The sequence below is a fragment of the Nyctereutes procyonoides genome, unplaced genomic scaffold (genome assembly GCF_905146905.1).
Source record: "Nyctereutes procyonoides isolate TBG_1078 unplaced genomic scaffold, NYPRO_anot_genome, whole genome shotgun sequence".
NCBI lineage: Eukaryota > Metazoa > Chordata > Mammalia > Carnivora > Canidae > Nyctereutes > Nyctereutes procyonoides.
The window spans coordinates 18,425,838-18,452,023 of record NW_026575048.1 but is presented as its reverse complement, the minus strand read 5'-3'; the positions used below and the strand labels follow the sequence as shown (position 1 = coordinate 18,452,023).

At 45.6% G+C, this 26,186-nt stretch overlaps 3 protein-coding genes across 8 annotated transcripts in view; 2 read left to right on the top strand and 1 right to left on the bottom strand.

Annotated features, from left to right (window-relative positions):
- Positions 1 to 4,951, bottom strand: part of LOC129510907 (protein FAM228B-like) — a 43,860-nt gene extending 38,909 nt beyond the window's left edge. For 3 of the 6 annotated variants that reach the window (XM_055327227.1, XM_055327229.1, XM_055327224.1), the window contains exons 1-3: positions 3,899 to 4,225; positions 2,749 to 2,817; positions 108 to 299 (exon numbers count right to left, since the gene is read on the bottom strand). In XM_055327227.1, the coding sequence (XP_055183202.1) occupies positions 108 to 299; positions 2,749 to 2,817; positions 3,899 to 3,997 (360 nt within the window). In that variant the 5' untranslated portion in view covers positions 3,998 to 4,225. Of the gene's footprint in view, positions 1 to 107; positions 300 to 2,748; positions 2,818 to 3,898; positions 4,226 to 4,657 lie in introns of those variants that run through there. The other 3 variants (XM_055327225.1, XM_055327226.1, XM_055327228.1) reach the window with 3 other exon arrangements.
- Positions 4,952 to 5,873: 922 nt separating this feature from the next.
- On the top strand, positions 5,874 to 12,977 carry PFN4 (profilin family member 4). Its single transcript, XM_055327009.1, has 4 exons — positions 5,874 to 5,990; positions 6,797 to 6,934; positions 7,677 to 7,782; positions 12,902 to 12,977. Exons 1-4 carry the CDS (start codon positions 5,874 to 5,876, stop codon positions 12,928 to 12,930), a joined length of 390 nt encoding a protein of 129 aa, XP_055182984.1. The 3' UTR covers positions 12,931 to 12,977.
- A 7,031-nt stretch (positions 12,978 to 20,008) lies between these two features.
- TP53I3 (tumor protein p53 inducible protein 3) lies at positions 20,009 to 25,962 on the top strand. The gene is made up of 6 exons (XM_055327419.1): positions 20,009 to 20,166; positions 20,499 to 20,652; positions 21,945 to 22,212; positions 23,429 to 23,641; positions 24,709 to 24,905; positions 25,657 to 25,962. The coding sequence occupies exons 2-6, from the start codon at positions 20,515 to 20,517 to the stop codon at positions 25,837 to 25,839; spliced, it is 999 nt and encodes a 332-aa protein (XP_055183394.1). The 5' UTR covers positions 20,009 to 20,166; positions 20,499 to 20,514; the 3' UTR covers positions 25,840 to 25,962.
- The last annotated feature ends 224 nt before the right edge of the window (positions 25,963 to 26,186 follow it).

Here is a 26,186-nt window from a genome sequence, read left to right as displayed (position 1 = left end):
ACAGAGTAGAGATTATACATATATAGAGTCAGAGGAGCAGGCCGTTTCGATGATTATAATCATAGTTGTAAACCAACTGAAATAAGTATCAAATGAACTCTTTGTACCTTTTTATTTACATGTTTTAAAAAACCATCTAATTCTTCTTGTCTCCTTTTTCTAATCTTCTTGTGTGAACAAACTTTTTCTATAATTTTCTTCTGGAGAGGATGTGCCACATGGTCAGCCCATCTTTTATATAACACCTCTTTTCTTCTTTCATTTAAGAAGTCATGATGTAGTAAATACTTATCTAGTTCCTAATAAACAATGATAGAAAAGGCAATTATCTTAAAGCTATCTTGTTCTAAAATTTAAACTCATTTATATTCCTAATAAAAACTCAAAGTCATTCATTAATTCAATCATTTATTTGGCTTCTACTGAGTGACACACACTATACTGTAAATAATGAATAATACATAGATAAATTAGACAACATGCTTGCTCTGCCTGGAGAGACAGACTACAAAACAAATACACAAAACAACAGGAGGAGGGATAATATAGCAGGATACACACTAAAAAAAAACAGAGACTCATACATCAACGTTCATAGTAACATTAGTCACAATAACCAAAAGGTGAAAGCACTCCAAATGTCTATGAACAAATGGATATATAAACAAAATGTGGTATATACACAAAATGGAATATTAGGCAGCCATAAAATGAAGTTCTGACACATGCTACAACATGGATGAGTCTTGAAAACAATATGCTAAGTGAAATAAGCCAGATACAAAAGGACAAATATTGTAGGATCCCATTTAATGGAATTATCTAGAATAAGCAAATTCATAGAAACAAAAAGTAAATTAGAGGTTATTAGAGGGACCTCTGGGGGCTGGGGGGATGAGAAGTCATTACTTCATGTGTGTAAAGTTTTGACTGGGGTGATGAAAGTTTTAGAAATAGATAATGGTGATGGTTTCACAACATCCATCTATTTGGAAATAGTGATGATGGTTGTACAACATGTGAATGTAATTAAGGTCACTGAATTGTACACTTAAAAATGATTAAAAATAGCAAAGTTATGTTATATATATTTTACCAAAATGGTAAAAAAAAAAAATGACTAGTTTTTCTTTTTTAGGGGCACCTAGGGAGCTCAGTCTGTTGGGCATCTGCCTTTGGCTCTGATCATGACCTCAGGATCCTGGGACTGAGCCCTGTGTCAGGCTCCCTGTTGAGTCCCTCCCTCCCTCCTCTCTCTCTCCCTTCCCCTGCTCATGCACTCTCTCTCTCTCAAATAAATAAAATCTTCCAAAAATTTTTTTTCTTTCTTTTTAATTCCTAGAGTGGGATACCTTTGGGAAGGGCCTTAAAGAATGAACAGTTATCTAGGAAGAGTAGAGATGAGCAAATGTGGAAGTATATTCTATGGAGGAAAAAAAAAATAGAGAGGCACACGCATAGCACAACTTGGATGAAATGGCAAGCAGCCTGTAAAGAAAATGATTTAGACTATCAACTAAAACTTATCCACTTATCTATCTTTCATCTAGCAAATGAAATCATGTGATTCCTACAATCAACATAAAATTCAAAATGAAAAATAAATAAACTAAGAACCTTGAGAGCTTCTCTAGGTTATATCCCTCCCTAGCTTCAGGTCATAGCACTCTCCAACTATTCTTACTGAGTAGCTTCTTTCATTTTTAAACAACTCTAAAGAAAATTTTTCCTTATAGGTTACCTACTCCAATGTTTATTCTACATGGACCTTCATCTTGTCTTATAAATAAGCCCATCCTGCTAGAGTTAAAGCCTTAAAAAAATAAAAAAATAAAAAAAAGCCTTCTTCTTACCTATGCGTACCTGAGTAATAATTGGTCAGCGTCTTCCAAAAACAGCTCTTAAAACTCTTAAGAATACACAGTGACTCTACAGAATCTCCACTAGATGAAAGGAGTTGGGGAAAACACTTCTATAAAAGTATCTGTGTGGGGTGCTGGTGGCTCACTCAGTTAAGCATTTGCCTTTGGCTCAAGTCACGATCTCAGGGTCCGGGGATGGAGCCCCACATTGGGCTCCCTGTTCAGCGGGCAGTCTGCCTCCCCCTCTGCCCCTCCCCCTGCTTGTCGTTCTGTTGCTCTCTCTCCCTCAGATAAATCTTTTAAAAAATAAAAGTATCTGTGAAAGAATCCCCACAACATATAAAGAGAGGAAGGAAGCGGGCACCTGGCAGTCAGTTAACGGTCTGCCTTCTGCTCAGGTCATGATCCTGAGGTCCTCAGATCAAGCCCTATATAGGGCTCCCTTCTTCTCCCTCTATCTCTGCCCCCCCCTCTCTCTCTCTCTCTCTCTCATGAGTAAAGAAATATTTTTAAGCAGAGAGAGAGAGAAGTCAATTAAAGTCTCAGAGATCTCTTAAGGTTAATCCTAAGAGCTGAGTGTTTTTCAATTCTATTTTCTATATTTTCTAAAATTTGTATAATGAGGGGCACCTCGGTGGCTCCATGGGTCTACCTTTGGCTTAGATCATGATCTCAGGGTCCTGGGATCAGGTCCCACATCAGGTTCCCTGTAGGAAACCTGCTTCTCCCTCTGCCTGTGTCTCTAACTCTATCTCTCTCTTTCTCATGAATAAATAAAAATTTAAAAATAAATAAATAAAATAAAATTTGTATAATGATGATGTACTACATCTAAAATGGATAAACAGAATTTTTAATTATGACACATTCTGTAGCCAATTCTTACCTTAATTACATAATTTTCTCTATATAATATTGATTGAATAGCTGTATCAATATCTTCTTTAGCTAATGCCTAAAATGACAAGAATTAAATTTTGAAAATCAAATCTTAAATCAAATTACTGGGGTCCCTGGGTGGCACAGTTGGTTCAGCATCCGACTCCTAGTTTTGGCTCAGGTCATGATCTCAGAGTCCGAGATCATGCCACACGTCAGGCTCCTCACCCAGATGAAGTCAGCTTCAGTTTCTCTCTCCATCTCCCTCTGCCCACCCCCCACTCACTATCTCTCCAAAATAAAAAAAAATAAAATTTAAAACTCAAACTAGAGTTGCTATTCCTGGCAAACTTGTTGTTCTCAAAAACCAAGATGGGTACAGAATTAATATTCAGGACAAAAATATAAAAAACAACAATCTGAAAACACTGGAGTCTGACCAAAAGCAGAGAGAAACAAGAACATAGTCAACCCTTGGAAAAAGAGAATAGCACTGGCATAAGCTTTCAGTTTTTACAGACTTTTGTCTAAAAGCAGGCCTCCGGGATCCCTAGTGGCGCAGTGGTTTGGCGCCTGCCTTTGGCCCAGGGCACGATCCTGGAGACCCGGGATCGAATCCCACGTCGGGCTCCCGGTGCATGGAGCCTGCTTCTCCCTCTGCCTGTGTCTCTGCCTCTCTCTCTCTCTCTCTCTCTCTCTGTGACTATCATAAATAAATAAAAAAAATAAAAAAAAAAAAAGGAAACTGAGAACACTGAATATATTCATTCTCTTGATTGTGGTGATGAATACATACATCAAAATTTATCAAACTGTACACTTTACACATATGCAGTTCATGGTCTATCAGTGAATACCTTAATAAAGATGTTTGGAAAAAAAGAAATTACAATAGTTTTAAAAAACACATAATTTCAGTGATGCAGTTAAAAGAGTGCTTCAGGCCAAAGTTTGTAACTTTGTTATACAGAAAAGATAATTAACAAGGAACCCACCTTAAGAATCTAGAAAATGAATAGCAAACACAAAGTTAGTAGTGACTGAATAAAAAGCAGCAACGAAATAGAAAACACAGGAAAAATACTAAGCACAAGCCACTTTTCAGTGCAACTACTCAAATGCAAAAATGCAAAATGCAAAATAGTAACATCTATTACCTCCACAAAATAAAGTGGCTGTGGTTCCAACCAGTCTTTCGAGCTCTTGGGCCTGTGAAGTTTGTCAGTTGTCAGATCATCACTGACGAAATTTCTCATCGCGGTCACAAATAACACAGCCCCTAGGAAAACTTTAAAAATGCAGCTTATTCAGTTAATGAGAATTCACAACCCTACTTTTCTGTTACTTCACCATCAATCTGCAACCACGAACGGATGAGGAACGGATTCTGAATTAGTAGCCACCCCCACCTTCCTTCGCGAGCGGCCTTCACCACAGTTTCTGGGGAGGCCTTCAGAACTAGCCACTTTGAAGCAGAGGAGGTTCTCCCTGGGCTGACCCCGGCGTCCCCCTCCCCGCCCCCCCCCCCCCCCCGGAATTCCAGGCTTCCCACGTCCTCCAACAGCACTGCCCTCTCGAGCCGGCGCGGCAACTACCACCCGGACCTCTAGGGGTCGCGCTGCAGCAGTTTTCAGACTCAGGACGCGGACCCCCGCGAAGAGCTGCAACTTTCTGGCTACGGAACCCCCACGGGCAGGGCTGCTTGGAGAGGGGGAGGGGCTCTCACACAAAATCTGCATCCCCCCATCCCCTACACACAGAAGGACCGTCATCTGCGGGGGGAAGCGGTCATCAGGGCTTGCACCCGTTGCAGACCTACAGCACCCACCGCCCCGTCCCTTCCCTCCCACCCCGTCAACAAGAGGCGTGCGTGCCCCGCCCTGCCTGACAGGAAAGTCGCAGACCGCCACAGGTACCTCAGCCCCCCGCCCCTCCCAAGACTGGCTGGGCCTTCGGCTCCCTGCAGCACGCGGGGCTCCGGCCCCACGGCCCACGGCCCCGCACTGGTCGGCAGCGACCGGAGAGCGCGCCAGCCGAGTCCCTCAGCCCCGTGAGCTCGGGCCTGTCGCCTCAGAATGACAGAATGTTCGCGTCCAGTGTCTCCTTGACGCAGCGCCGCGCCGCGACAGACGACAAGTCAGGATTCTGTCAAGCGGCCGGAGCCCCGCGGCTACGTCGCTAAGCTTCGCGCAAGTGCGCACGCGAGCCCAGCGCCGCGGAGGAGTCTCCAGGGCGCCAGTGGGGGCCGACCCTGGTGGGCGGGGCGTGGTTAGCGAGCCAAACAGGAGCGCTCCTCGGTGACGGGCAGATGTCTCAGCCAATAGCTAGGCCCGTCGCCTTCCCGCCCCGCCCTCCCCCGCGTCCGTTGACCAGCTGCTGCCCGGCTACCGTGCAGTAGTCGGGTCGGCGGAGCGCTGCTCTCCTTCGTCTCGTCGCTGCGTGGTCCTTTCTGCTCTGGCTTCGGTCACCGCGCCCTCCCAGTCCTGTGCGTCTCCCCAGCCGGCACGACTGGACTTTAGCCCCACTCCCCACCCCCGCCTCTAGTCCCTCTTGGAACCCCCGTGGTGTAAACCACTGCGCGGGAGTGGCCGGAAAGGGGCGCCTGCCCTCAGCATCCCCTAGGAGGAAGAGTGTTTGTGGAGGTTGTCCCTGTGAGGACGGCCCGAGAAAACGTGGGGACTTGTTCGGAAAATGCCGCTTTAAATGCCTTTTTAGTGTATTTAGTCCCCTGCATCAGTGCCCATAGTAGTCTCCGGTGCCGGTCAGGGGTGAGTGAACGTGAAGACCTCAGAACCCGCTGATTGCACCAGTGGCTGCACCTCGCAGGTGTTTGGGTTTATAATCTCAGGTGGTTCTGACGCGAACCATTAGCGTAACTAGATGATGAAGAGCAGTGATTTTCCAAACTCACTGTGTGAACCGCGGTTTTTCCGTTTTCCTCTTGGGAGTATTGATGGCTATTTGGTGACGGACCACCGTGTTCACTCTTCATTTTCACTACTTCCCGAGCGCACACGCTGAAAACTGTCCAAAGAAAGGGCCTTAGGGAGGTTTGTATTCAGGGGCCTTTTCAAAGCTAGCCCGAGCGAATCCTTTCAACTGTAGTTCCCTTTTTCAGAGCTGAGGGAACACATGAGTCACTTGCAGAACTTACTGTTAGATACCCTCCTGGGAACAAAGCATGTGGACAGTGCAGCACTCATCAAACTCCACGAGAGAAGCTTGTGTGTGGCATCGCCAGGATTTAGTGTAAGAAAAAGCAAGTTTGGGTGTAAGCATTTTAACTTTTTTTTTTTTAAATCCATAGTAAACATTTTAGGTTTCTGGACTGTATGACCTGTGTCACAACTGCTATGCGGTTTTAATAGGAAAAAGGGCATATACAATACGCAAAAGAATGGGTGTGACTATGTTCCAACAAATCTTTATGAACACTGAAATTTGAATTTCCTGTAATTTTTACAAATCACACAATACTATTCTAGTGTTTTTATTTATTTTTTATTTTTTATTTTATTTTTTTAATTTTTATTTATTTATGATAGTCACACACACACAGAGAGAGAGAGAGAGAGAGAGAGAGAGGCAGAGACACAGGCAAAGGGAGAAGCAGGCTCCATGCACTGGGAGCCCGACGTGGGATTCGATCCCGGGTCCCCAGGATCGCGCCCTGGGCCAAAGGCAGGCGCTAAACCGCTGCGCCACCCAGGGATCCCTATTTTTTATTTTTTTAAAGATTTTATTTATTTATTCATGAGAGACACACAGAGAGAGAGAGAGAGAGAGAGAGAGAAACAGAGACACAGGCAGAGGGAGAAGCAGGCTCCACACGGGGAGCCCGACATGGGACTCAATCCTCAGGACTCCAGCATCCCGCCCTGAGCCAGAAGGCAGACACCCAACCGCTAAGCCACCCAGGCGTCCCTATTCTAGTGCTTTTTTAAATCTACTGACTTAAAAATGTAAAAACCATTCTTAGCTTGCAGGCCTACAAAAACAAATTTGGGCCAAATTTGGCCAGCCTGCCACAGTTTGCTCACTCTTTACTTCTGCAGGTAATGCCTGGTGATGTCCGAACACTTGTGAATGGATTCGCCAAGAACCCTTTACAAACCAGAAGAGAAGGATTGTATTTCAAGGAAAAGGACTACAAATGTATCCGGGCAGATGACTATTCTCTTTATGCTAAGAATGTGAGTGTTCAGGATTTGAAGACAGCTCGGTAAAACCTTAAGAATTTGATTCCAATTTGCTGATCTCATTTATAAAACATTAGGCCTTTTACTCCAGTGGCAATGTCTGAGACAGAAATCTAATGCTAGAAAGGAATATGTAAAAGAAAGTACGAACAGAGAGCTTAGTTGAGAAACATTCATTCCAGAATCTATCAACTGAACCTTGCCTGAAGTATCTCTTTTCAATACTCTATACTCTACATCCTCCATCTAAAAAAAAAAAAAAAAAAAAAAGTTATACCATTCTTGTACTTAAGACATCTTCAATAAGGAAATAAGGAGATGAAATTCACGTTTACTGGATGCCCTATCTTATGGGTTAAGCACACTTCATCAGCATTATAAAGTAAGTAGCCTCACAAGGTTAAATAACTTCCTTAGTCATGCTGCAGAAAATGGAGGCACTGGGATTCAAGCCCAAAGCTGTCCAGTTCCAAAATGTATTACCTTCTCATTATATCAGTTCTCACTGGGATAGGGGTATATTACAGTCAGTTGGGGAACTTTTTCTAAATACACATGCGATATTACAAGTTCACAATTTTTTTAGAAAAAACAACTAAGTGGAAAATAGTGAAGAGTCCAAATACAGATATGAGTGTATGGAAGTAAAATAATGGCACAAGAAGTGTGACCATAGTATAACTGCTACTCCTCTGACTAGAATCAAAAGAAAACAATCTGTTTTACTTTTATCCAGGAAAAAACTGGTGTGGTGGTTGTGAAGACCCATCTGTATCTTCTGGTGGCAACTTACACCGAAGGCATGTATCCTAGTGTTTGTGTGGAAGCCACAGAGAAGCTGGGTAAGTTTGTCCCCGCCCGCCCCCATGCCTCTTTCCCTATGGTTGTCAGATCTTCTCACTGTCAGTAACTAAGAGCCAATACAAACCACCTAGGGTGGAAAGGAGGAATTTATTGGAAGGATACTAGGGTTACTTACAGATCCACTGGAACAATGGAGTGTAACAGCCATTGCAAAAAATGGACTCCAGGTGATGCTGTTTTGGAATATAGGTGAGGTTTGGTGGGGTGAGGTCTAGGGCCTATGGCCAAGAAAGACTTCTTGAGACATCTTTGGTGCAAAATGGTGGTTTTATCAAAGCATGGGGACAGGACAGGTAGGCAGAAAGAGCTGCCACCCTGGGGTCCTGAGGAGTGGCCCATTATACACTTACAAGTTGGGAGGGGGTTAGAGGTAGCGTAAGCCTCCTAGGTATTTTGGGAACAAGGTTTCCAGGATTTTGAGGGGATTAGCTATTGTTAGGAAAGATCATTTATTACTATTGAGTAAAAACTCAGTCATGAGACCCTTCAGATGTATATCAGTGGGTCATATGCTTGGGGAATGATTAACAACATGTATCTTGGGGGAAGGATAGAGATAAAGGAGGTTTCCAAAGGAAATTTTACATTCGGGCAGCCCGGGTGGCTCAGCAGTTTAGCGCTGCCTTCAACCCACGGTGTGATCCTGGAGTCCCAGGATTGAGTCCCAAGTCTGGCTCCCTGCATGGAGCTTGCTTCTGCCTGTGTCTGTGCCTCTCTCAATCTCTCTCTCTCTCTCCTTCTTTGTATCTCTCATGAATAAATAAATAAAATCTTAAAAAAAAAAAGAAAGAAAGAAATTTTATGTTAAAGTAGACTTACGGGGTCATGGGGTTTTGGCTAGGATTGCCTTTTGTCCTTGGCAAAGTATTAACATCGAGGCAGTTGAGTCCCTAGAAGAATGTCACTGCCTATTTCAAAGACTTGTCAAGGGATCCCTGGGTGGCTTAGTGGTTTAGCGCCTGCCTCTGGCCTAGGGTGTGATCCTGGAGTTCCGGGATGGAGTCCCACATCAGGTTCCCTGCATGGAGCCTGCTTCTCCCTCTGCCTGTGTCTCTGTCTCTCTCATAAATGAATGAATGAATGAATGAATTAAATAAAATTATCTTCAGGGCATGTGGGTGGTTCAGTGGCTGAGCATCTGCCTTTGGTTCAGGTCATGATCCCGGGGTCCTGGGATCGGGTCCCACTGTCTGCAGGGAGCCTGCTTCTCCCTCTGCCTCTCTCTCTCTCTCTGTTGTCTCTCATGAATAAATAAATAAAAATATTTTTAAAAATAATAAAAAATAAAAAAAAATCTTCAGGGCCACCTGGGTGGCTCAGTCAGTTGGGCGTCTGCCTTCACCTCAGAGTGTGGTCCCAGGGTCCAGGGATCAAGCCCCACACATGGGGCTCCCTGCTCAGCAGGAAATCTGCTTCTTCCTCATACTCTCCTTCTGCCACTCTCCCCACTCCCATCCCACTCGTGCTCTCTCTCTCTCTCTCTCTCTCTCAAATAAAGAAAATCTTTTTTACAAAAAGTCTTCAGGAAATGTGTGGGAAATATCAGAAAGGGAGACAGAACATAAAGACTTCTAACTCTGGGAAATGAACTAGGGGTGGTGGAAGGGGAGGAGGGCGGGGGGTGGGGGTGAATGGGTGACGGGCACTAAGGGGGACACTTGACGGAATGAGCACTGGGTGTTATTCTGTATGTTGGTAAATTGAACACCAATAAAAATTAATTTATTAAAAAAAGTCTTCGGGACGCCTCAGTGGCTCAGCGGTTGAGTGTCTGCTTTTCCATCCAGGGCATGATCCTGGAGTCCTGGGATCGAGTCCCACATCAGGTTCCCTGCATGGAGCCTGCTTCTCCCTCTGCCTGTGTCTCTGTCTCTCTCATAAATGAATGAATGAATGAATGAATTAAATAAAATTATCTTCAGGGCATGTGGGTGGTTCAGTGGCTGAGCATCTGCCTTTGGTTCAGGTCATGATCCCGGGGTCCTGGGATCGGGTCCCACTGTCTGCAGGGAGCCTGCTTCTCCCTCTGCCTCTCTCTCTCTCTCTGTTGTCTCTCATGAATAAATAAATAAAAATATTTTTAAAAATAATAAAAAATAAAAAAAAATCTTCAGGGCCACCTGGGTGGCTCAGTCAGTTGGGCGTCTGCCTTCACCTCAGAGTGTGGTCCCAGGGTCCAGGGATCAAGCCCCACACATGGGGCTCCCTGCTCAGCAGGAAATCTGCTTCTTCCTCATACTCTCCTTCTGCCACTCTCCCCACTCCCATCCCACTCGTGCTCTCTCTCTCTCTCTCTCTCTCTCAAATAAAGAAAATCTTTTTTACAAAAAGTCTTCAGGAAATGTGTGGGAAATATCAGAAAGGGAGACAGAACATAAAGACTTCTAACTCTGGGAAATGAACTAGGGGTGGTGGAAGGGGAGGAGGGCGGGGGGTGGGGGTGAATGGGTGACGGGCACTAAGGGGGACACTTGACGGAATGAGCACTGGGTGTTATTCTGTATGTTGGTAAATTGAACACCAATAAAAATTAATTTATTAAAAAAAGTCTTCGGGACGCCTCAGTGGCTCAGCGGTTGAGTGTCTGCTTTTCCATCCAGGGCATGATCCTGGAGTCCTGGGATCGAGTCCCACATCAGGTTCCCTGCATGGAGCCTGCTTCTCCCTCTGCCTGTGTCTCTGTCTCTCTCATAAATGAATGAATGAATGAATGAATTAAATAAAATTATCTTCAGGGCATGTGGGTGGTTCAGTGGCTGAGCATCTGCCTTTGGTTCAGGTCATGATCCCGGGGTCCTGGGATCGGGTCCCACTGTCTGCAGGGAGCCTGCTTCTCCCTCTGCCTCTCTCTCTCTCTCTGTTGTCTCTCATGAATAAATAAATAAAAATATTTTTAAAAATAATAAAAAATAAAAAAAAATCTTCAGGGCCACCTGGGTGGCTCAGTCAGTTGGGCGTCTGCCTTCACCTCAGAGTGTGGTCCCAGGGTCCAGGGATCAAGCCCCACACATGGGGCTCCCTGCTCAGCAGGAAATCTGCTTCTTCCTCATACTCTCCTTCTGCCACTCTCCCCACTCCCATCCCACTCGTGCTCTCTCTCTCTCTCTCTCTCTCTCAAATAAAGAAAATCTTTTTTACAAAAAGTCTTCAGGAAATGTGTGGGAAATATCAGAAAGGGAGACAGAACATAAAGACTTCTAACTCTGGGAAATGAACTAGGGGTGGTGGAAGGGGAGGAGGGCGGGGGGTGGGGGTGAATGGGTGACGGGCACTAAGGGGGACACTTGACGGAATGAGCACTGGGTGTTATTCTGTATGTTGGTAAATTGAACACCAATAAAAATTAATTTATTAAAAAAAGTCTTCGGGACGCCTCAGTGGCTCAGCGGTTGAGTGTCTGCTTTTCCATCCAGGGCATGATCCTGGAGTCCTGGGATCGAGTCCCACATCAGGTTCCCTGCATGGAGCCTGCTTCTCCCTCTGCCTGTGTCTCTGCCTCTCATTCTCTCTCTCCATGTGTCTCATGAATAAATAAATAAAATCTTTTAAAAAAAAATCTTCAGGGGATCCCTGGGTGGCTCAGCAGTTCAGCACCTGCCTTTGGCCAAGGGCGTGATCCTGGAGTCCCAGGATCGAGTCCCGCTTCAGGCTCCCAGCATAGAGTCTGCTTCTCCCCCTGCCTGTGTCTCTGACTCTCTCTCATATATATATATATATATATATATATATATATATATATATATATGTCTATCATGAATAAATTTAAAAAAATCTTCAAACAAAATAATTGTGTCTTAATCTCCTATCTTCAGTACCTAAGACAGTGTCTAGTGTTGAGTAAGCAATAATACATATTGGATGAGCAAATAAATGAGTGACTTTTGCCTAACAGAATCAGGGAAGACTTCAGAGAAATGAATCTTAAAAAGTTGAGAAAATAAGTACCATCACAGGAAAAAATACACACAAATGTATGTATGCACAGACCTTCCCAGTCGTTATAAATATTTCCTGGCATGGAGTTTCATAAACCATGCTACATAGCTGGCAATGAGGTATTCTAACAGTAAACAGGACTGAGCCTGGACAGGACACAACTTTGGAAGCATCTAATAGAAGGAACTCTATCCAACCTGGAAGAAACAGGCTATTAACAACAACCTTTTCTAAACACATGTCAAAATTTGAGGGAGGTTCAGTTTCAGTAGACTAGGGTTGGAGCAAGAAGACAAAATAAACCTGTAGGGATGCCTGGTGGCTCAGCAGTTGAGTGTCTGCCTTCGGCTCGGGTAGTGATCCCACATTTCTGGGATCGAGTCCCACGTCAGGCTCCCTGCATGGAGTCTGCTTCTCCCTCTGCCTCTGCTTCTCTCTATGTGTCTCATGAATAAATAAATACAATCTTAAAAAAACAAACTTGTAGATTTGGGCTAATTATCTAATTAAAAGTATACAGAAAATGAGGCTAGGAAAATGGGCAATTAAGCTATCAAGAGGCCAGATTCTATCCTACCAGTTAGGGCCCAGGGCTAATTCCCCAGGTCTCCTGTGGCGACCAGGGATGTTGCCTGACCATGTAAAGTAGATTCTGTGGCTGGCAGTAAAGGTTTAGATTCTGGTTTAGGATCACAAAAGACTCCAAAGAGTATGTACTAGTTAGAAGGAGATAGCTGGTATCATGCTACTAAAATCCCACTGCTCTAGGAAGGGATAGGCTATCTCGGAAGGGGTTGGATTCTCATGAGGGATGGTTGAGGCTGACACCTACTAAGGAACCAGTTACTTGTCTCATTACTTCTGTTTCCTTTGCTTATGTTTTCTTATATTTTTCTCTATCAAAAAATTCTACATGATAATTATAGAAAATTTGGGAAATAAAGAGCTATGACTATTTAAAAATGTTTTATTATGAAAGATTCTAGGAGATATATATATATCTTTGAGAGCAGAGATTGGGTCTTAGCTATCCAGTCATCCTTGTATCTTTCATCTCTAGCACATGGTAGTAACTCCCAATGTCTGTGGAATAAGTATAATGAAGCATGTTGTATTGACAATTTGTTGCTCACAAATAATAACCAGATTGTTTCTTTTCAGGAGAATATCTAAGAAGAAAAGGAAATTAAGTCATCAGAGGACTATGAAAGACAGCTTTTATTATTTTAGGGAACAGATCCTGAAGAAAAAGTAATGCCTTATTTTGTGGTTGAAACACTAGGAAAAAGATACTGAAAGGGAAGAATGAGTTAAGGGAGCAATTTTTCTTATTTCAAGAGATCCTCTTCTTTAATTGGAATTCTTTAATAAGCTTTACATGTTTTTTGCTTTTTGTTTTTAAGTGTTGGTCATTGGCTTGAGTGTGAGAACCCTGATAGCTGCCTGGGGCATATATTTTGAGAGATTCCTCCATGAGTGTTTTGTACTCCCATATGTCTTGCTGGGTATGCCAAGAATGTAAGGACCCAACCACTGTTCATCCAAGCCATTTCTCAGGGCAATGTTTCAGGAAGCAACCTTGAACAATGAAGTAATGCCTCACTTCAGAACAAAGAGCAGACTATCTTACTGCTTGCTATAATACAGTTAAGATCCCTGGACTCAGTGGTCCCATCCTGCAATGCAGCTTACTACGAGTGTGACATCCATCTGGTCCACCGCTATGGGACTTGTGGAGGAGGGCAACACAAAGGCCACACTTTGGGCCACTAGTCAAAGAATTTGGTGGACATTCCACACTCCCTACTATCTGAGGGCATCTAATTTTTGTTGACCATTGGAAAGGACTTTCAAAAGTCAACTCAAAAGAGTTTTTTAGGAATCAACTCAAAAATATTTTTAACTCTATATCCCTGCTACTTTACATTACTTACTGTGATTAATGAATACACTCTTCTCCAGAAGGGTTCATCTCCTTTCCTGGTCAGGACAATAAGGGTGGAGAGTTATAGGACCTGTTTTGAAAATTCAGGATTCTACCCTGACCATTTCTGGGCATGATGGATCTTTCTTTCCCCTAATAGCAACTCCAGACCAATCTGGTTGGTACAGTTTCAGGTGTCCCTGAGAAGGTAACACCTTACACCACTGGCATCAGGTCCTAGACCTCTTGTAGTTCTTGGTCTTATCAAGCAGCAAGGTACAATTTTCTGAATTCCAAAAACATGCCACCTGGGGCTTTCCATGTAGATCTATGTATAGCTTTTAACATCAGTCTTCATGCCAATGACTTCTCTTTATAAATTAGTACACTGACATCTAGATTTTATAACGTAGTCATGTGGATTATATACCCCCTCCACATGCTGTCAAGCTGGGGTTTTGAGCCTGCAAGGCAAAAGGTCTGGCTCTGGACCACAGTGATCTCTAAAGTGGTAAAGGCCACCATGAAGCCTCTTGCCTGCTCACCAGCTGATCAGCCAGCCTTTCCTGGACACACACCCATGGCACTGCTGGGTGCCTACTAGGGGCCCTTTCTGTAAACCTCCTTAAGGCAACTGCCTCACTGTCTGGAGCCCTCCTATGCAGATCTGTCCAGTTATTTCCTGTAATTCTCATTACAAAACTGTGTCCAGCTATTCAGAGAGACCCACAAAAGTGACTCTTTGGTGGTAGGCACCTAGTAGCTACCGAGGAACCCAGGGACTAGATAATCTTTTGAAACATCAGGGGTTTCCAAACTAGAGATTTGTGTCCTGGAGGTCCACAAAGACTTTAGGGGGGGGGGCATGAATGGATTTAAGTGATTAACTTTTTCCCAGATCCTCAACTCTCATATGTACTTGCCTAAAACTGCTGTGACTGTCACATCAGCTCTAGCTTCCCACCTCCCCTCCCCAAGCTCCCTTTCCATATGAAAGAAAGGTCTACTCTCATCCAGCCCCAGTCTACTGTGATGCTTGGCTTGGAGTGCAAAAATTGCAGTGTGCCAGAGGAAAGGAAAATTCAAAATGTTTGTAATATTTTATATGTTTGAAAACCCATCCTCTGGAGGCACCTGGGTGGCTCAGTGAGTTAAGCGTCTGCCTTAGGCTCAGGTCCTGGGATGGAGCCTGCATCAGGCTCCCTGCTCAGCAGGGAGTTTACTTCTCCCTCTTTCCCTCCCCCTGCTCTCTCTCTCTCCCTCAAGTAAATAAAATCTTTACAAAAAATAAAAATCCATCCTCTGATGTCAAATTTTACATCATATATATGTGAAGTAGAGTTCCATGAGAATAAAGTAAAAAGAGCATTAATGAGAAATAGTGCAAATTTTTTTATCATTTGTCTAGGAGAGGAAGGCTCTATGTCTTATCTATTTCTTAAAATTCAGAGCAAGATGATTGTCATAGGACATGTATTAACATGATTACTTAAAAAATGAGAAACCTTCTCTGACAGAAAGTAATTTTATTTGGCTGATTATTTAACAACGAGGACTGACTTTGCCAGTAAGAACGTCACAGATGTTTTTCATAATTAAGTCTACAGCTCCAAGATGTTAATGAAAATATATCTGAAGTATATGATAAGGTAGAAGGATTTGATTTTTTAAATTGTCTTGGCAAAAGTATATTAAAATTAACATTTTTGCTTTCTGGATCCTTTGTGAGCATATCAATTTAAACAAGGTGTCTCTAAGTGGAAAAAATAGCAGATATAATTAATAATCATTTGATAAATCTCACAAAACTTTGTTGGTATAAACCCAGAAGCTAAGAACCTGAACGACACTTATGGCTGGGTAACAAATCCTTAACAGGTTGAGTGGTTCCCAAGTCTTTGGGTTCAAAAAAATTGAAGAAAGACCTAATTAAGTTGCCAGGTAATAGATCATTGAAAATAATTTTTCATGATAGATCATTATATACTTTTTAATCATATAACTCAGAGCTATTCAGAGAATTGGCTGACATTCCTATGATGAAATTCTCTTTCCCCATCTAATTTATGCAAATTAGGTTCACCAGAGCTTGCCTATAAAAATGAAAAATAGGAAGAGAATTAATGTTGATCTCAGTCTTATTCCAGCAATGAGTAATATTCATCCACAGACGTAATAATTACTTGGAAAAATTCAACCCCTCTAAAGTTCATTAAGAAATGTCTTTCCAATAAAGTTTTACTTTTCATGTTCAATAATTATTAATATTTAAAATAATACTTAAAATAACATAAAAATTCAAAATAATGTTTTGATCAACTGTGGACTAAGAATATTGTCATATTGTAATGATAATAAAATCCAGAAGAGGGACGCCTGGGTGGCTCAGCGGTTGGGCGCCTGCCTTGGGCTCAGGTCATGATCCCGAGATCCAGGATCAAGTCCCACATTGGGCTCCCTGAGAGGAGCCTGCTTCTTCCTCTGCCTGTGTCTCTGCCTCTCACTCAGTCTGTGTCTCTCATGAATAAATAAATATTAAAATATATATATATAAAATAAAATCCAGAAGAAATTTAACACTTAGAGCCCTATGGTCACAGGAAATAACTTTTTAAATTAGGGTCAGTTTTCATATACATTTTTGTTCCAGGTAAAAATGATCAATAAAGCATAAAATACAGCAGTATAAAATTCTCTGAGAAAAGTAGACTCAAAATATGAGTACTAGAAGAAAAATGACATTTTAAAACTTCCAACTGTTAACTGTTTTGTGCATTTTTAGTGGATGATTATAAATATCAAATTATTCTGAAATCTGGATTCTACTTGATACATTTAAAAGCCTGATACAGTGACGGTTGGGTGGCTCAGCGGTTGAGCACCTACCTGCCTTTGGCTCAGGGCACGAACCCACAGTGCCAGGATCGAGTCCCGCATCGGGCCCCCTGCATGGAGCCTGCTTCTCCCTCTGCCTGTGTCTCTGCCTCTCTCTCTCTGTGTCTCTCACGAATCAATAAATAAAGTCAATAAAATAAAATGAAATAAAATAAAATAAAATATAAAAAATAATAAATAAATAAATAAATAAATAAATAAATAAATAAATAAATAAATAAATAAAATAATAAAATAAAATAAAAGCCTGATACAGGGCAGCCCGGGTGGCTCAGTGGTTTAGCGCCACCTGCAGCCCAGGGCGTGATCCTGGAGACCCGGAATCGAGTCCCACCTCCGTCTCCCTGCATGGAGCCTGCTTCTCCCTCTGCCTGTGTCTCAGCCTCTCCCTCTCTTTCTCTGTGTCTCTCATGAATAAATAAATAAAATCTTTAAAAAAAATAAAGAAAAGCCTGATACAAGAGTTTTTAAATGTTAATATTTATGACCAGAGATCATATCTTTTGCACTATTTAAATTTAAGATTAAATATTTTAGATATCAACTTTAAAATGTAGGAGGGGACAGACCATAGTTTTTCAAAAAGTTTTGTCTAGTTGAGAATAAAGCGTGAAGACCACTGCCCAGAGAAAGAAGTGCCTTGGACATTGAATCACATGGATGTGTGTCCAGGAAGATGACAGGGACAGGTAGCCAAAGAAGCAGGCCCCAAACGATGGGGACAGAGGACCCTACTAGTCTGACTCCAAGCCTACTCTCTCCCAGAGCTTTCCCAAGTCCCTGCTCCTGGGATTTGCCCCACCAACCTCAGTGAGGAGTTCCCAAGGAGAGAAGGAAGAAATAGCCCAGAGGAAGTCATGCAGGCACGTAGCTGGCATGAACAACCGAGACGTGAGCTACTCCAGCTCCTCCAGGGAAAATTGTCAGCCCTTACTCTGCTCCAGAACCACAAGTCATCACTGAGCTGCTGGGCTGCCAAAGCTTAGGCTTGGTCCCCAGAGCAGCTGTTGCCTCAAGGTGACTCCGTGGCACTGTGCAAAAGCCTTTGAAGGAGCTGGGACCCCGCTGGACATCTGGAAGACATTATTCTGGGCCCCCAACACCGTTTAACTTAAAGCAGCAGCAACAGCAACTGAATGTCAGATCAGTGCCTCCATCTCATTCCTAATGCAGAAAATCTTATTTGTTCTGCTAAAATATAAACCCTTGGGGAGACTCTTTAGAGGCCAGAGATGTGGAAGACCATGAAATACTGCCACTGCAAAAATCACCACCCAATCCCAAAATTTGGATCTTGACAGAAAGGGAGTTGGAGTAGGACGTGCTTTAAGAAAAGCACCTGCTTCATGGGATGGCCATCTGCCTTCAGCAAACAAGAGGACTGACATTGGACCCTGGACCCCTCTTATCAGACCCACTTACTCCCAACCTCTAGGAGCCAGCAGCATTTTGGGACTCTAGACATCTAGACACTGGGGAGCGCTAAAGCCCCCTGCCAGGGGCACTGGTAGATCAGGGACACAGCAGGTTTTGCTGCCTTGCAGGAGCCATGCTCAATATGTCACTGTCCCTGAAGGGCTCCTCATGCCCATGCCACCATGGTAAGACTGACCCTGCTCTAGGCTGCAACCATCCTGGAGGCGTGGCTCACTGCTTTCCAGCTGCTGCACTGGATGAGTGAGGAAGACCCTCAACCCCTGGAGACTCCTCCTACAAGTCGTGCCCTGTCACCTAAAGTTAACTACTGACACCAACTCAGGCCTCTAACTGCCCTAACCCTCATCTCTGAGTCCCTCACCGGTGCACTGACACACTCTGGCCTCTAACCCCAATGTCAATAGAACCTGTTCTCCATACAGACAACAATTGTGGACAGTTTTTATGACTGATGTGAGGCAAAACCAGGTTTCTCAGAGCAGTTCCAGCTGCTTGTCTTCATCCCCAGGAGGGAGGAAACTGTCCTTCAGTCCTTCTGGGTCCTTTGCAGGCAGTGGAGGATAGACTCTTGTTCCATTTATCTTATACAAAGAGGGTATCAGGGGGACACCTGGGTGGCTCAGTGGTTGAGCGTCTGCCTTTGGCCCAGGGCGTGATCCCGGGAGTCCCATGTCAGGCTCCATGCATGGAGCCTGCCTATGTCTCTGCCTCTCTCTCTGTGTCTCTCATGAATAAATAAATAAAAATTTAAAAAAAGAGGGTATCAAAGTGGCCCAGGCATCTGTCCTAGGGCTGGCTGTCCTAGGAGCCCTCTAGACTCTTGGCTCAGGAGGCCCCTTCAGAACTCTCTGATCCTCAACTCTGCCTGCTGGATTGATTTTGCACAAACCCAGCTCTGAAACTCTGGATGGCTCCTCCCACTCAGTGCCTTCTGTGACCCAGGCCCAACCTGACCCTTGACTTGTCTCTCAATACATCCTCAGTAAAATAGATAGTTTATCTTTCCAAAGCCAACCCTATACCTTCCCTCCCCTGTGCCTTTGCTGGCTCGGTGTATTTTTTTTTTAATATTTTATTTATTCATGAGACAGAGAGAGAGAGAGAGAGGCAGAGACACAGGCAGGGGGAGAAGCAGGCTCCATGCAGGGAGCCTGATGCAGAACTGGATCCCAGGACTCCAGGATCATGCCCTTGGCTGAAGGCAGGCACTAAATGACTGAGCCACCCAGGTGTCCGGCTAAGTATATTCTAACTTAGATTGTTGCCATAAGAGGAATATAAGAGGGGGTGACAGTGCTCATTCCTCAACACTGGAGATGTGGGCACAGCTGCCCCATTCAGTTGACCAAAATGTTTAGAGCCATTTCCCTGGTGACCACAAGCTCCAAGAAGGAAATTGAGGTGGTTCAGAAGCTGGGTGCCACAGTGGGTTTGATTATAAGAAGGACTTCTCTGTAGGTGAACACCATGCAGGGTATGGATGTGTATGTTTCTACAGGGAAACATTTGAAGGGAAGGCCAAACTAATCTTATTCTCTGGCTCAACCCTTTGTGTCTTGGCCTACTTCTTCCTCTTCCAGAATCTTTTCCACTTTTCTCTCTTGTATTAGTTTATTATTAGTTTAGTGCCACCTTTGGTCCAGGGCCTGATCCTGGAGACCCGGGATCGAGTCACCCATGGGGCTCCCTGCGTGGAGCCTGCTTCTCCCTCTGCCTGTGTCTCTGCCTCCCTCTCTCTCTCTCTCTGTCTCTCATGAATGAATAAATAAAATCTTAAAAAAAAATTTTTTGTTTATTTAAGAGGGAGAGTGAGATCCCTAGGGAGAGGACGTTTTCTCTGCAGGCAGTGAGGGCTGAAACATGTCCTGCCGCCGGAAGAAAGACGGGTTTCCCAGGCCGAGAGAGAGAGAGAGAGAGAGAGAGAGAGAGAGAGAGAGAGAGAGAGAGAACGAACCTGATTCGCTGTCACTAACTTTGCATCTTAAAAGGGGAAGGAGGAGCAGGACGGGAGGTCGGTTCGGGCCAGTCCCACCGCTGGCACGCGGCCCCGAGCCCCGCCGTCCTTGGCGCTCGCAGCAGAGGCAGCCCCGGGGGCAGGGCTCTCCTCCAGGCGCCCGAGGGCCGCGAGCGCAGGACCGCGCCTCGGAAGCGGTGGAAGAGTGGGGCCCCAGTAAGTGTCCGGGAACCCACGCCCCGGCCGGTGGGGTGGGGTGGGGTGGGGTGGGGGTGGGGGTGGCTCCCAACTCCGAGGGAGCGCAGCTTGCCTCACGCTCTTCAGCGTCTCCCCGTCCGCTGCAGCCAAGCCGGGGGCTGTCCCCGTCCCACCGGCCCTAAGGACACCAGTCCTCGGCGAGGGATCTGTCCGCAAGCTGCAGGGACCTCGCAGGAAGGAGGGCGGGGCGCGGCGAGGGCCAGACCCTCTGGAGACCCGAAGGGAAGCCGCTGGCCGGCAGGGGGCGCTGCGCTCCGCCAAGAGCCTCGGGCTCCCTCCCTTGCCTCTAGGGTGTCCTCGGAGAACATGTTAGCTGTGCACTTCGACGAGCCGGGAGGACCCGAAAACCTTTACTTGAAGGAGGTGGCCAGGCCCAGCCCAGTAGAGGGCGAAGTCCTCCTGAAGGTGGCGGCCAGCGCCCTGAACCGAGCCGATTTACATCAGGTACCCAAGAGTCAGGCTGCGGCTGCGGCAGGGTGGGACTCCAGAGTCTTCTGTAAACATTCACCAGACGGGTGGAGGAATGACCTAGGGCACTGCCAGTAACACTCATCAAGACGTGTCTGCAGAATGTGTGCTGGGGCTTCTAAGACCACACACAGGGATAGTTACAAAGCAGCAGCCACCCTGTGCTAATCCATCATCCAGTCCGGCTTCCAGTTAAGGAGATGGGAACTACCATTTGCTGAGGGGGTTGTGGCTCTAGGCCTTGCTCTATCACATTTACCCCTCAGGCAACCCTGCTTACCATTCCAATAGGAATGAATAATAATTCAGATAAAGAAACCGAGGGGCGGAGGTTAAGCAATACGCCCAAGGCCACACAGGGCTGCTGTAATTCAAATCCAGGGCTTTGTGGTACAAAGTCTGCATTCTTTCCACTCTGAGGGGCCTGGAACTGGCAGGGGACTGTACTCTTCTGTTTTTTTGCTATTTGAAGTGCTAAACTGAGCCACCTGCATCAATTGGGGTAATTGAGAAATGTGTGCCAGAATCACCTGGGGCACTTTTCCAAAATAAGCATGACCAGAACCCAGGCATGTATACTCTGAAAAAGCTCCTCAAATGGTTCTAGTGCACACTCTTCGCTCACGTTCTCTTCTTCACTTTACTCTGAAGCCTCTAGTCAGAGGCTTCTGAGGATTGCAGTGAGTGAATACAAAGCCTGGCACTTAAATATATAAGAACTATCATTAAGGAGTTCACGGTTTTGTTCCTAGTCCGGCTACTAATTTACTTTGTGACCTTGGACAAGGCATTTCCCGGGGCAGGTTTCAGTTCCTCCATTTGTAAAACCAGGCATTTAGATAAAGTCAATAGCTAAGGACCCTCCCAATTCTGACATCCACTGATTATGTGACCTTCAGCGTCTTTTTTTTTTTTTTAAGATTTTATTTATCCATTCATAAGAGAACAGAGAGAGAGAGAGAGAGGGCAGAGACACAGGCAGAGGGAGAAGCAGGCTCCAGGCAGGGAGCCTAATGTGGGATTCAATCTCAGGTCTCCAGAATCACGCCCTGGGCCCTTTGGCGGCGCTAAACTGCTGAGCCACCCGGGCTGCCCCCGACCGTCAGCGTCTTATTTCAATTACTTTTCCTGTCTCTTTTCCTGACTTAAAAAACCTGACTTTATCCTGATTTTTCTGAGATAAAGGGGGGCTATTGGTAGAGGGTCAGGGATAGTGACATACACATTTCTGATCTTGCTCACCACTTAGTGCACCCCTTTTTGTGCAGAGACAAGGCCAATACGCCCCACCCCCAGGAGCCAGCAGCATTTTAGGACTGGAAGCATCTGGACACATAGCAGAGCTGGGGCCTGCCTGCAAGGGGCACTGGAAGATTGGGGACCCAGCCATGGTTCTGCTGCCCGGCGGGGGACAGGCTCAATATGTCACTGTCCCTGAAGAGCTCCTCATGCCCATCCCAGCGGGACTGACCCTATCCCAGGCTGCAGCCATCCCAGAGGCCTGGCTTACCGCCTTCCAGCTATTACATCTCTTGGGTGAGGAGGCCCCCCAAACTCACTCTATACAGTGTGGTTCAGTTACTTCATGACTCCCCCACCTCAAAACCCAGCAGTCCTCTGGGGCACCTTTGGGCTGGCCGCCAAGCCATACCCAAACCCAGCACCTCATTCTAATGTACTACTAGTAGTATCAGGCCCTCATACCATGTTAGCAATGGCCTGATGTTGAGGCTGAAAATCATGGTTAGCAGATAGAAAGCCTGGAAAGCACTGGATAGAAGGCATGTGCATATCTTCACATCATAGGCCCTCCAGTCATCCCAGCCACACAAAGTCCTGCTGGGCTTCTCTCTGGGAGCCCTAGTGCAGTAGAAGGGGCCAATCAACTTTTATTCCTCCCCAATCCCACTGAAGCCAGCCAGGGGCTAATAGGAGGGAACCTAAGATGATTTGTCCCTGCTGTCAGAGAGCTCAGTGAAACTGGGAAGACCAGGCATGCACAGGAACTAGACAACCACAGAGTTCAGAAGATGGCCTTGTTTCCAACTACAATAGAAAGTCAAGATGGGATCAGTTAGTGTGGCCACGGGTGGTCAGAGAGAGCTTTCTGGAAGAGGAGGACTGGAAGGATGGGTAAAATTGAGATGGACAGAAGACAGGCCAAGGTGGCTTAGGAGAGTGTCAAGGTGAAATCAGTTGCTCCACTCAGAAGGAAGGATGATTATTATCTGTGAAAGATGAGACTGGGACTGGCTTTTAGTGGCCTTGAATGGTACCTTGTCTGGACTTGATGCAAAAGCCCACCGAGAACCACTTTATATCTTGAGGAGAAAGTGAGATAACGAAAGCTCCATTTTAGGAAGAGAAGCCTGGTGATTGTGCGTGGTCCCTGGATCAGTGAGACCAGCTGGAGGCCAGTTTCAGACATAAGAGGAACTGGCTTCAGATGGTGACAGTGAGAATGGCGGTTATTCTTATTAAGATATATGTCAGAGATGCATGTCTCAGTGTTATTCCATAAATAAAACATACATTATGGATGTGGCTGCTTCCTATGGAGGAAGTATTTCAAAAGGTTGTTTCCCACTTTGACAAGAGGCAGGAAAACAATAAAGAGTTGTCATTATGCTCTCTTAAGAGAGCAAGAGATTTGGCATTTGGTGGGCCAGGGCAGGTGCATGTGCTATAATATGCCTGCATGGGGAATGTGTAGCACTTGTAAAGACAATGGTTCCTGTACTTTGTGTCACAGGAAACGTTCAGGCCGGAGACTCTGTGCTAATCCATGCCGGAGCAAGTGGTGTGGGCACAGCTGCCATCCAACTGGCCCGGATGGCTGGAGCTATTCCTCTAGTCACAGCTGGCTCCCAGCACAAGCTTCAGATGGCAGAAAAGCTTGGAGCAGCTGCTGGATTCAATTACAAAGAAGAGGATTTTTCTGAAGCAACACTGAAATTCACCAAAGGTAAACAATAGCTTCTGCAGACCAATAGGAATTTCAGAGATGATTAAATCAAACCCTCACCAGCCTGAAGTTTGCCAGTGGTCTGGATCTGTGTTGCCTCTGCTAAATGCACAGCAGCTGTCCTAGCCAAATTCTAGTACTCCGGTGTTTGATCTCTGGAGACAGGCAGGCACTGTTTAGGACTAAAATGTTGCTGTTTGCATTCTTGTAAGTGATCATTCATACACATTTTAGAGACCAAATGAATCACAAAGTGTTGGACTGGAATTATCCAAGACCTCTTCTTCCAAGTCATTCTGCAATGGGTTATCAGGAGTGTGGGGCAGAGACCAGTTTAGTGCTGGTCATAGTAGGGTTAGGATGGTAGCTCCCTAAATGGGTGAGCCTCTGCATTCCAAAGCCAAATCTGTATATTTTTGGCTCATCCCTTTCCATTTTTCCATGAGCCAAAAAGGAGAGATGAAACCAAAGCTAGCAAAACTATGTATCAGATAACCCAGTGCAGAAACTTCATAATTTTTTTAAGATTTTATTTATTCATGAGAGACAGAGAGAGAGGCAGAGACACAGGCAGAGGGAGAAGTAGGCTCCACGAAGGGAGCCCAACGTGGGACTCCATCCCGGGACTCCAGGATCAGGCCCTGGGCCAAAGGCAGGCGCTAAACTGCTGAGCCACCCGGGGATCCCAGAGACTTCATAATTTAGATGTGAACCCACCTGCCCAGTAGACTCCTGTTCTATTCTCATTCATGACTGGGTGCCAGTGGCTTCTGTACTTACAGAGGGATCAAGAGAGATATCAGGTCATGGTATTGCCCCATTTCCCCCTTGTTGTGGCTAGGAATCATAAAAGATGAACTGTATAGCACACATGTATGATAGAGTTCAGCTACCTAAACTCCATCAGCAACAACGTTTCTATGAGCAATGTTTCTATTTCCAACTTATAGATATACCATTTGCACCTGTCTGTATACCCATATATTCACAAATGTACCCTGGAATCTTATTTTGCACAAAGCATTCTGTGTCTGACGAGCATTACAAATCTGTGTTTTGTATGAAAGGTGCTGGAGTCAACCTTATTCTAGACTGCATAGGTGGATCCTACTGGGAGAAAAACGTCAACTGCCTGGCTCTTGATGGTCGCTGGATTCTCTATGGCCTGATGGGAGGAACGGACATCAGTGGACCTCTATTTTCAAAGCTACTTTTTAAACGAGGAAGTCTGATCACCACTCTGCTGAGATCTAGGGACAAAAAGGTAAATGAGTAAAAAGGAAACATGCAATTTAATTATTACCCACAAAAGTGTGATGTGTTTACATAGCTGCAAGAAAGGAAGATTTCACACATCTTAATGTTAGAGAGCCTATGTAGAACACCCCCCCCCCTTTGGATAAATAAGTAACCATTTTCACAGAACTAATTAAAAGTGGTCCATAGAAGTCTCAACATCTCAGAAAGAAGGTAGCTAATACTTCATATGTTTTTTAAACTTTCTAACAGAATGAAAAAAGCATTGACAATATTAGGAGATACTCCTAATAGTGCCAAGATGTTGCCTTCAAAGGCAGAACTCAGTGTGATTTAAAAAAAAGCCTCTTAGGTGAGTAAGGTTAAGGTTCTACCTTCAACAGGTTACATGTTATTGAAATCTGTGTGGTACTCTAGCAGGTGCTAGATTGGGGGATGTTTCCCAGCCTCGGGTTTCACACCCGTGGGACCTCAGAGCTTAAACATCCCTTTTGAACTCAGCTTGCATAAGTCCTGTCTGTGGTCACCCCCTGCTTTACATTTTAATATTTTAGTCCAGGATTCAGTCTTTCTCCGGTACAGAAGTGAGGTTCTACATTTGGGGGCATGCACAGCGTGCTGGTGGTGAAGGGGTTAGGTGCTGCCTGTGCGCATTTTCAGCTGTGTCCACGGTTCAGAGAGCGCACAAAGGCCAAGCGGGGCGGGGAGCGGCAGTTAGGGCCCTGCCTGGACTGATGGCCTCCTTTTCCTGATCTAAGTACAAGCAGACGCTGGTGGAGGCTTTCACAGAACACATCCTGCCCCACTTCTCCACGGAGAGCCCCCAACGTCTACTGCCGGTGCTGGACAGGGTGTACCCCGTGACTGCAATCCAGGAGGCCCACGCGTACATGGAGAGTAACCAGAACGTGGGCAAGATCGTCCTGCAGCTGCCTCGGTGAAGGAGGCCCTGGAGAAAGCCCACGGTCCGCAGGAAGGAGATCAGACCGGGCGCGACCGCAGGCCGCCCCGGAACCCACTGGCCCACCTAAAGCCCATCTAAGGAAATAAAGAGTAGACGCGAAGGGCGGCCGTCTCACTGTGGCAGCCCCCGACCGCGAACTGAGGCCGCCGGGGGGCGGGGCGGGGCGGGGCGGGGAGGCGGGAGGCGGGGCCGCCGGCGCCGCTGGGACAACTGCAAAGCCCCGAGCAGTGGGGGCGCTACCGGGCGGGCAGTTCCGGCTGCGGGAACAGCGCAGGCCACCACCCCGAGGCTCCGCCGGGCGCACCTGCTCGAGGCCCGGGCCGC

Coding starts and splice junctions, on each gene's coding strand:
- TP53I3 (XM_055327419.1), top strand. CDS start 20,515: ATGTTAGCTGTGCACTTCGACGAGCCGGGAGGACCCGAAAACCTTTAC. Junction 20,653..21,944: donor ACCGAGCCGATTTACATCAG/GTACCCAAGAGT, acceptor CTTTTTGTGCAG/AGACAAGGCCAATACGCCCC. Junction 24,906..25,656: donor TGAGATCTAGGGACAAAAAG/GTAAATGAGTAA, acceptor TCCTGATCTAAG/TACAAGCAGACGCTGGTGGA.
- PFN4 (XM_055327009.1), top strand. CDS start 5,874: ATGAGTCACTTGCAGAACTTACTGTTAGATACCCTCCTGGGAACAAAG. Junction 6,935..7,676: donor ATTCTCTTTATGCTAAGAAT/GTGAGTGTTCAG, acceptor ACTTTTATCCAG/GAAAAAACTGGTGTGGTGGT. Junction 7,783..12,901: donor GGAAGCCACAGAGAAGCTGG/GTAAGTTTGTCC, acceptor GTTTCTTTTCAG/GAGAATATCTAAGAAGAAAA.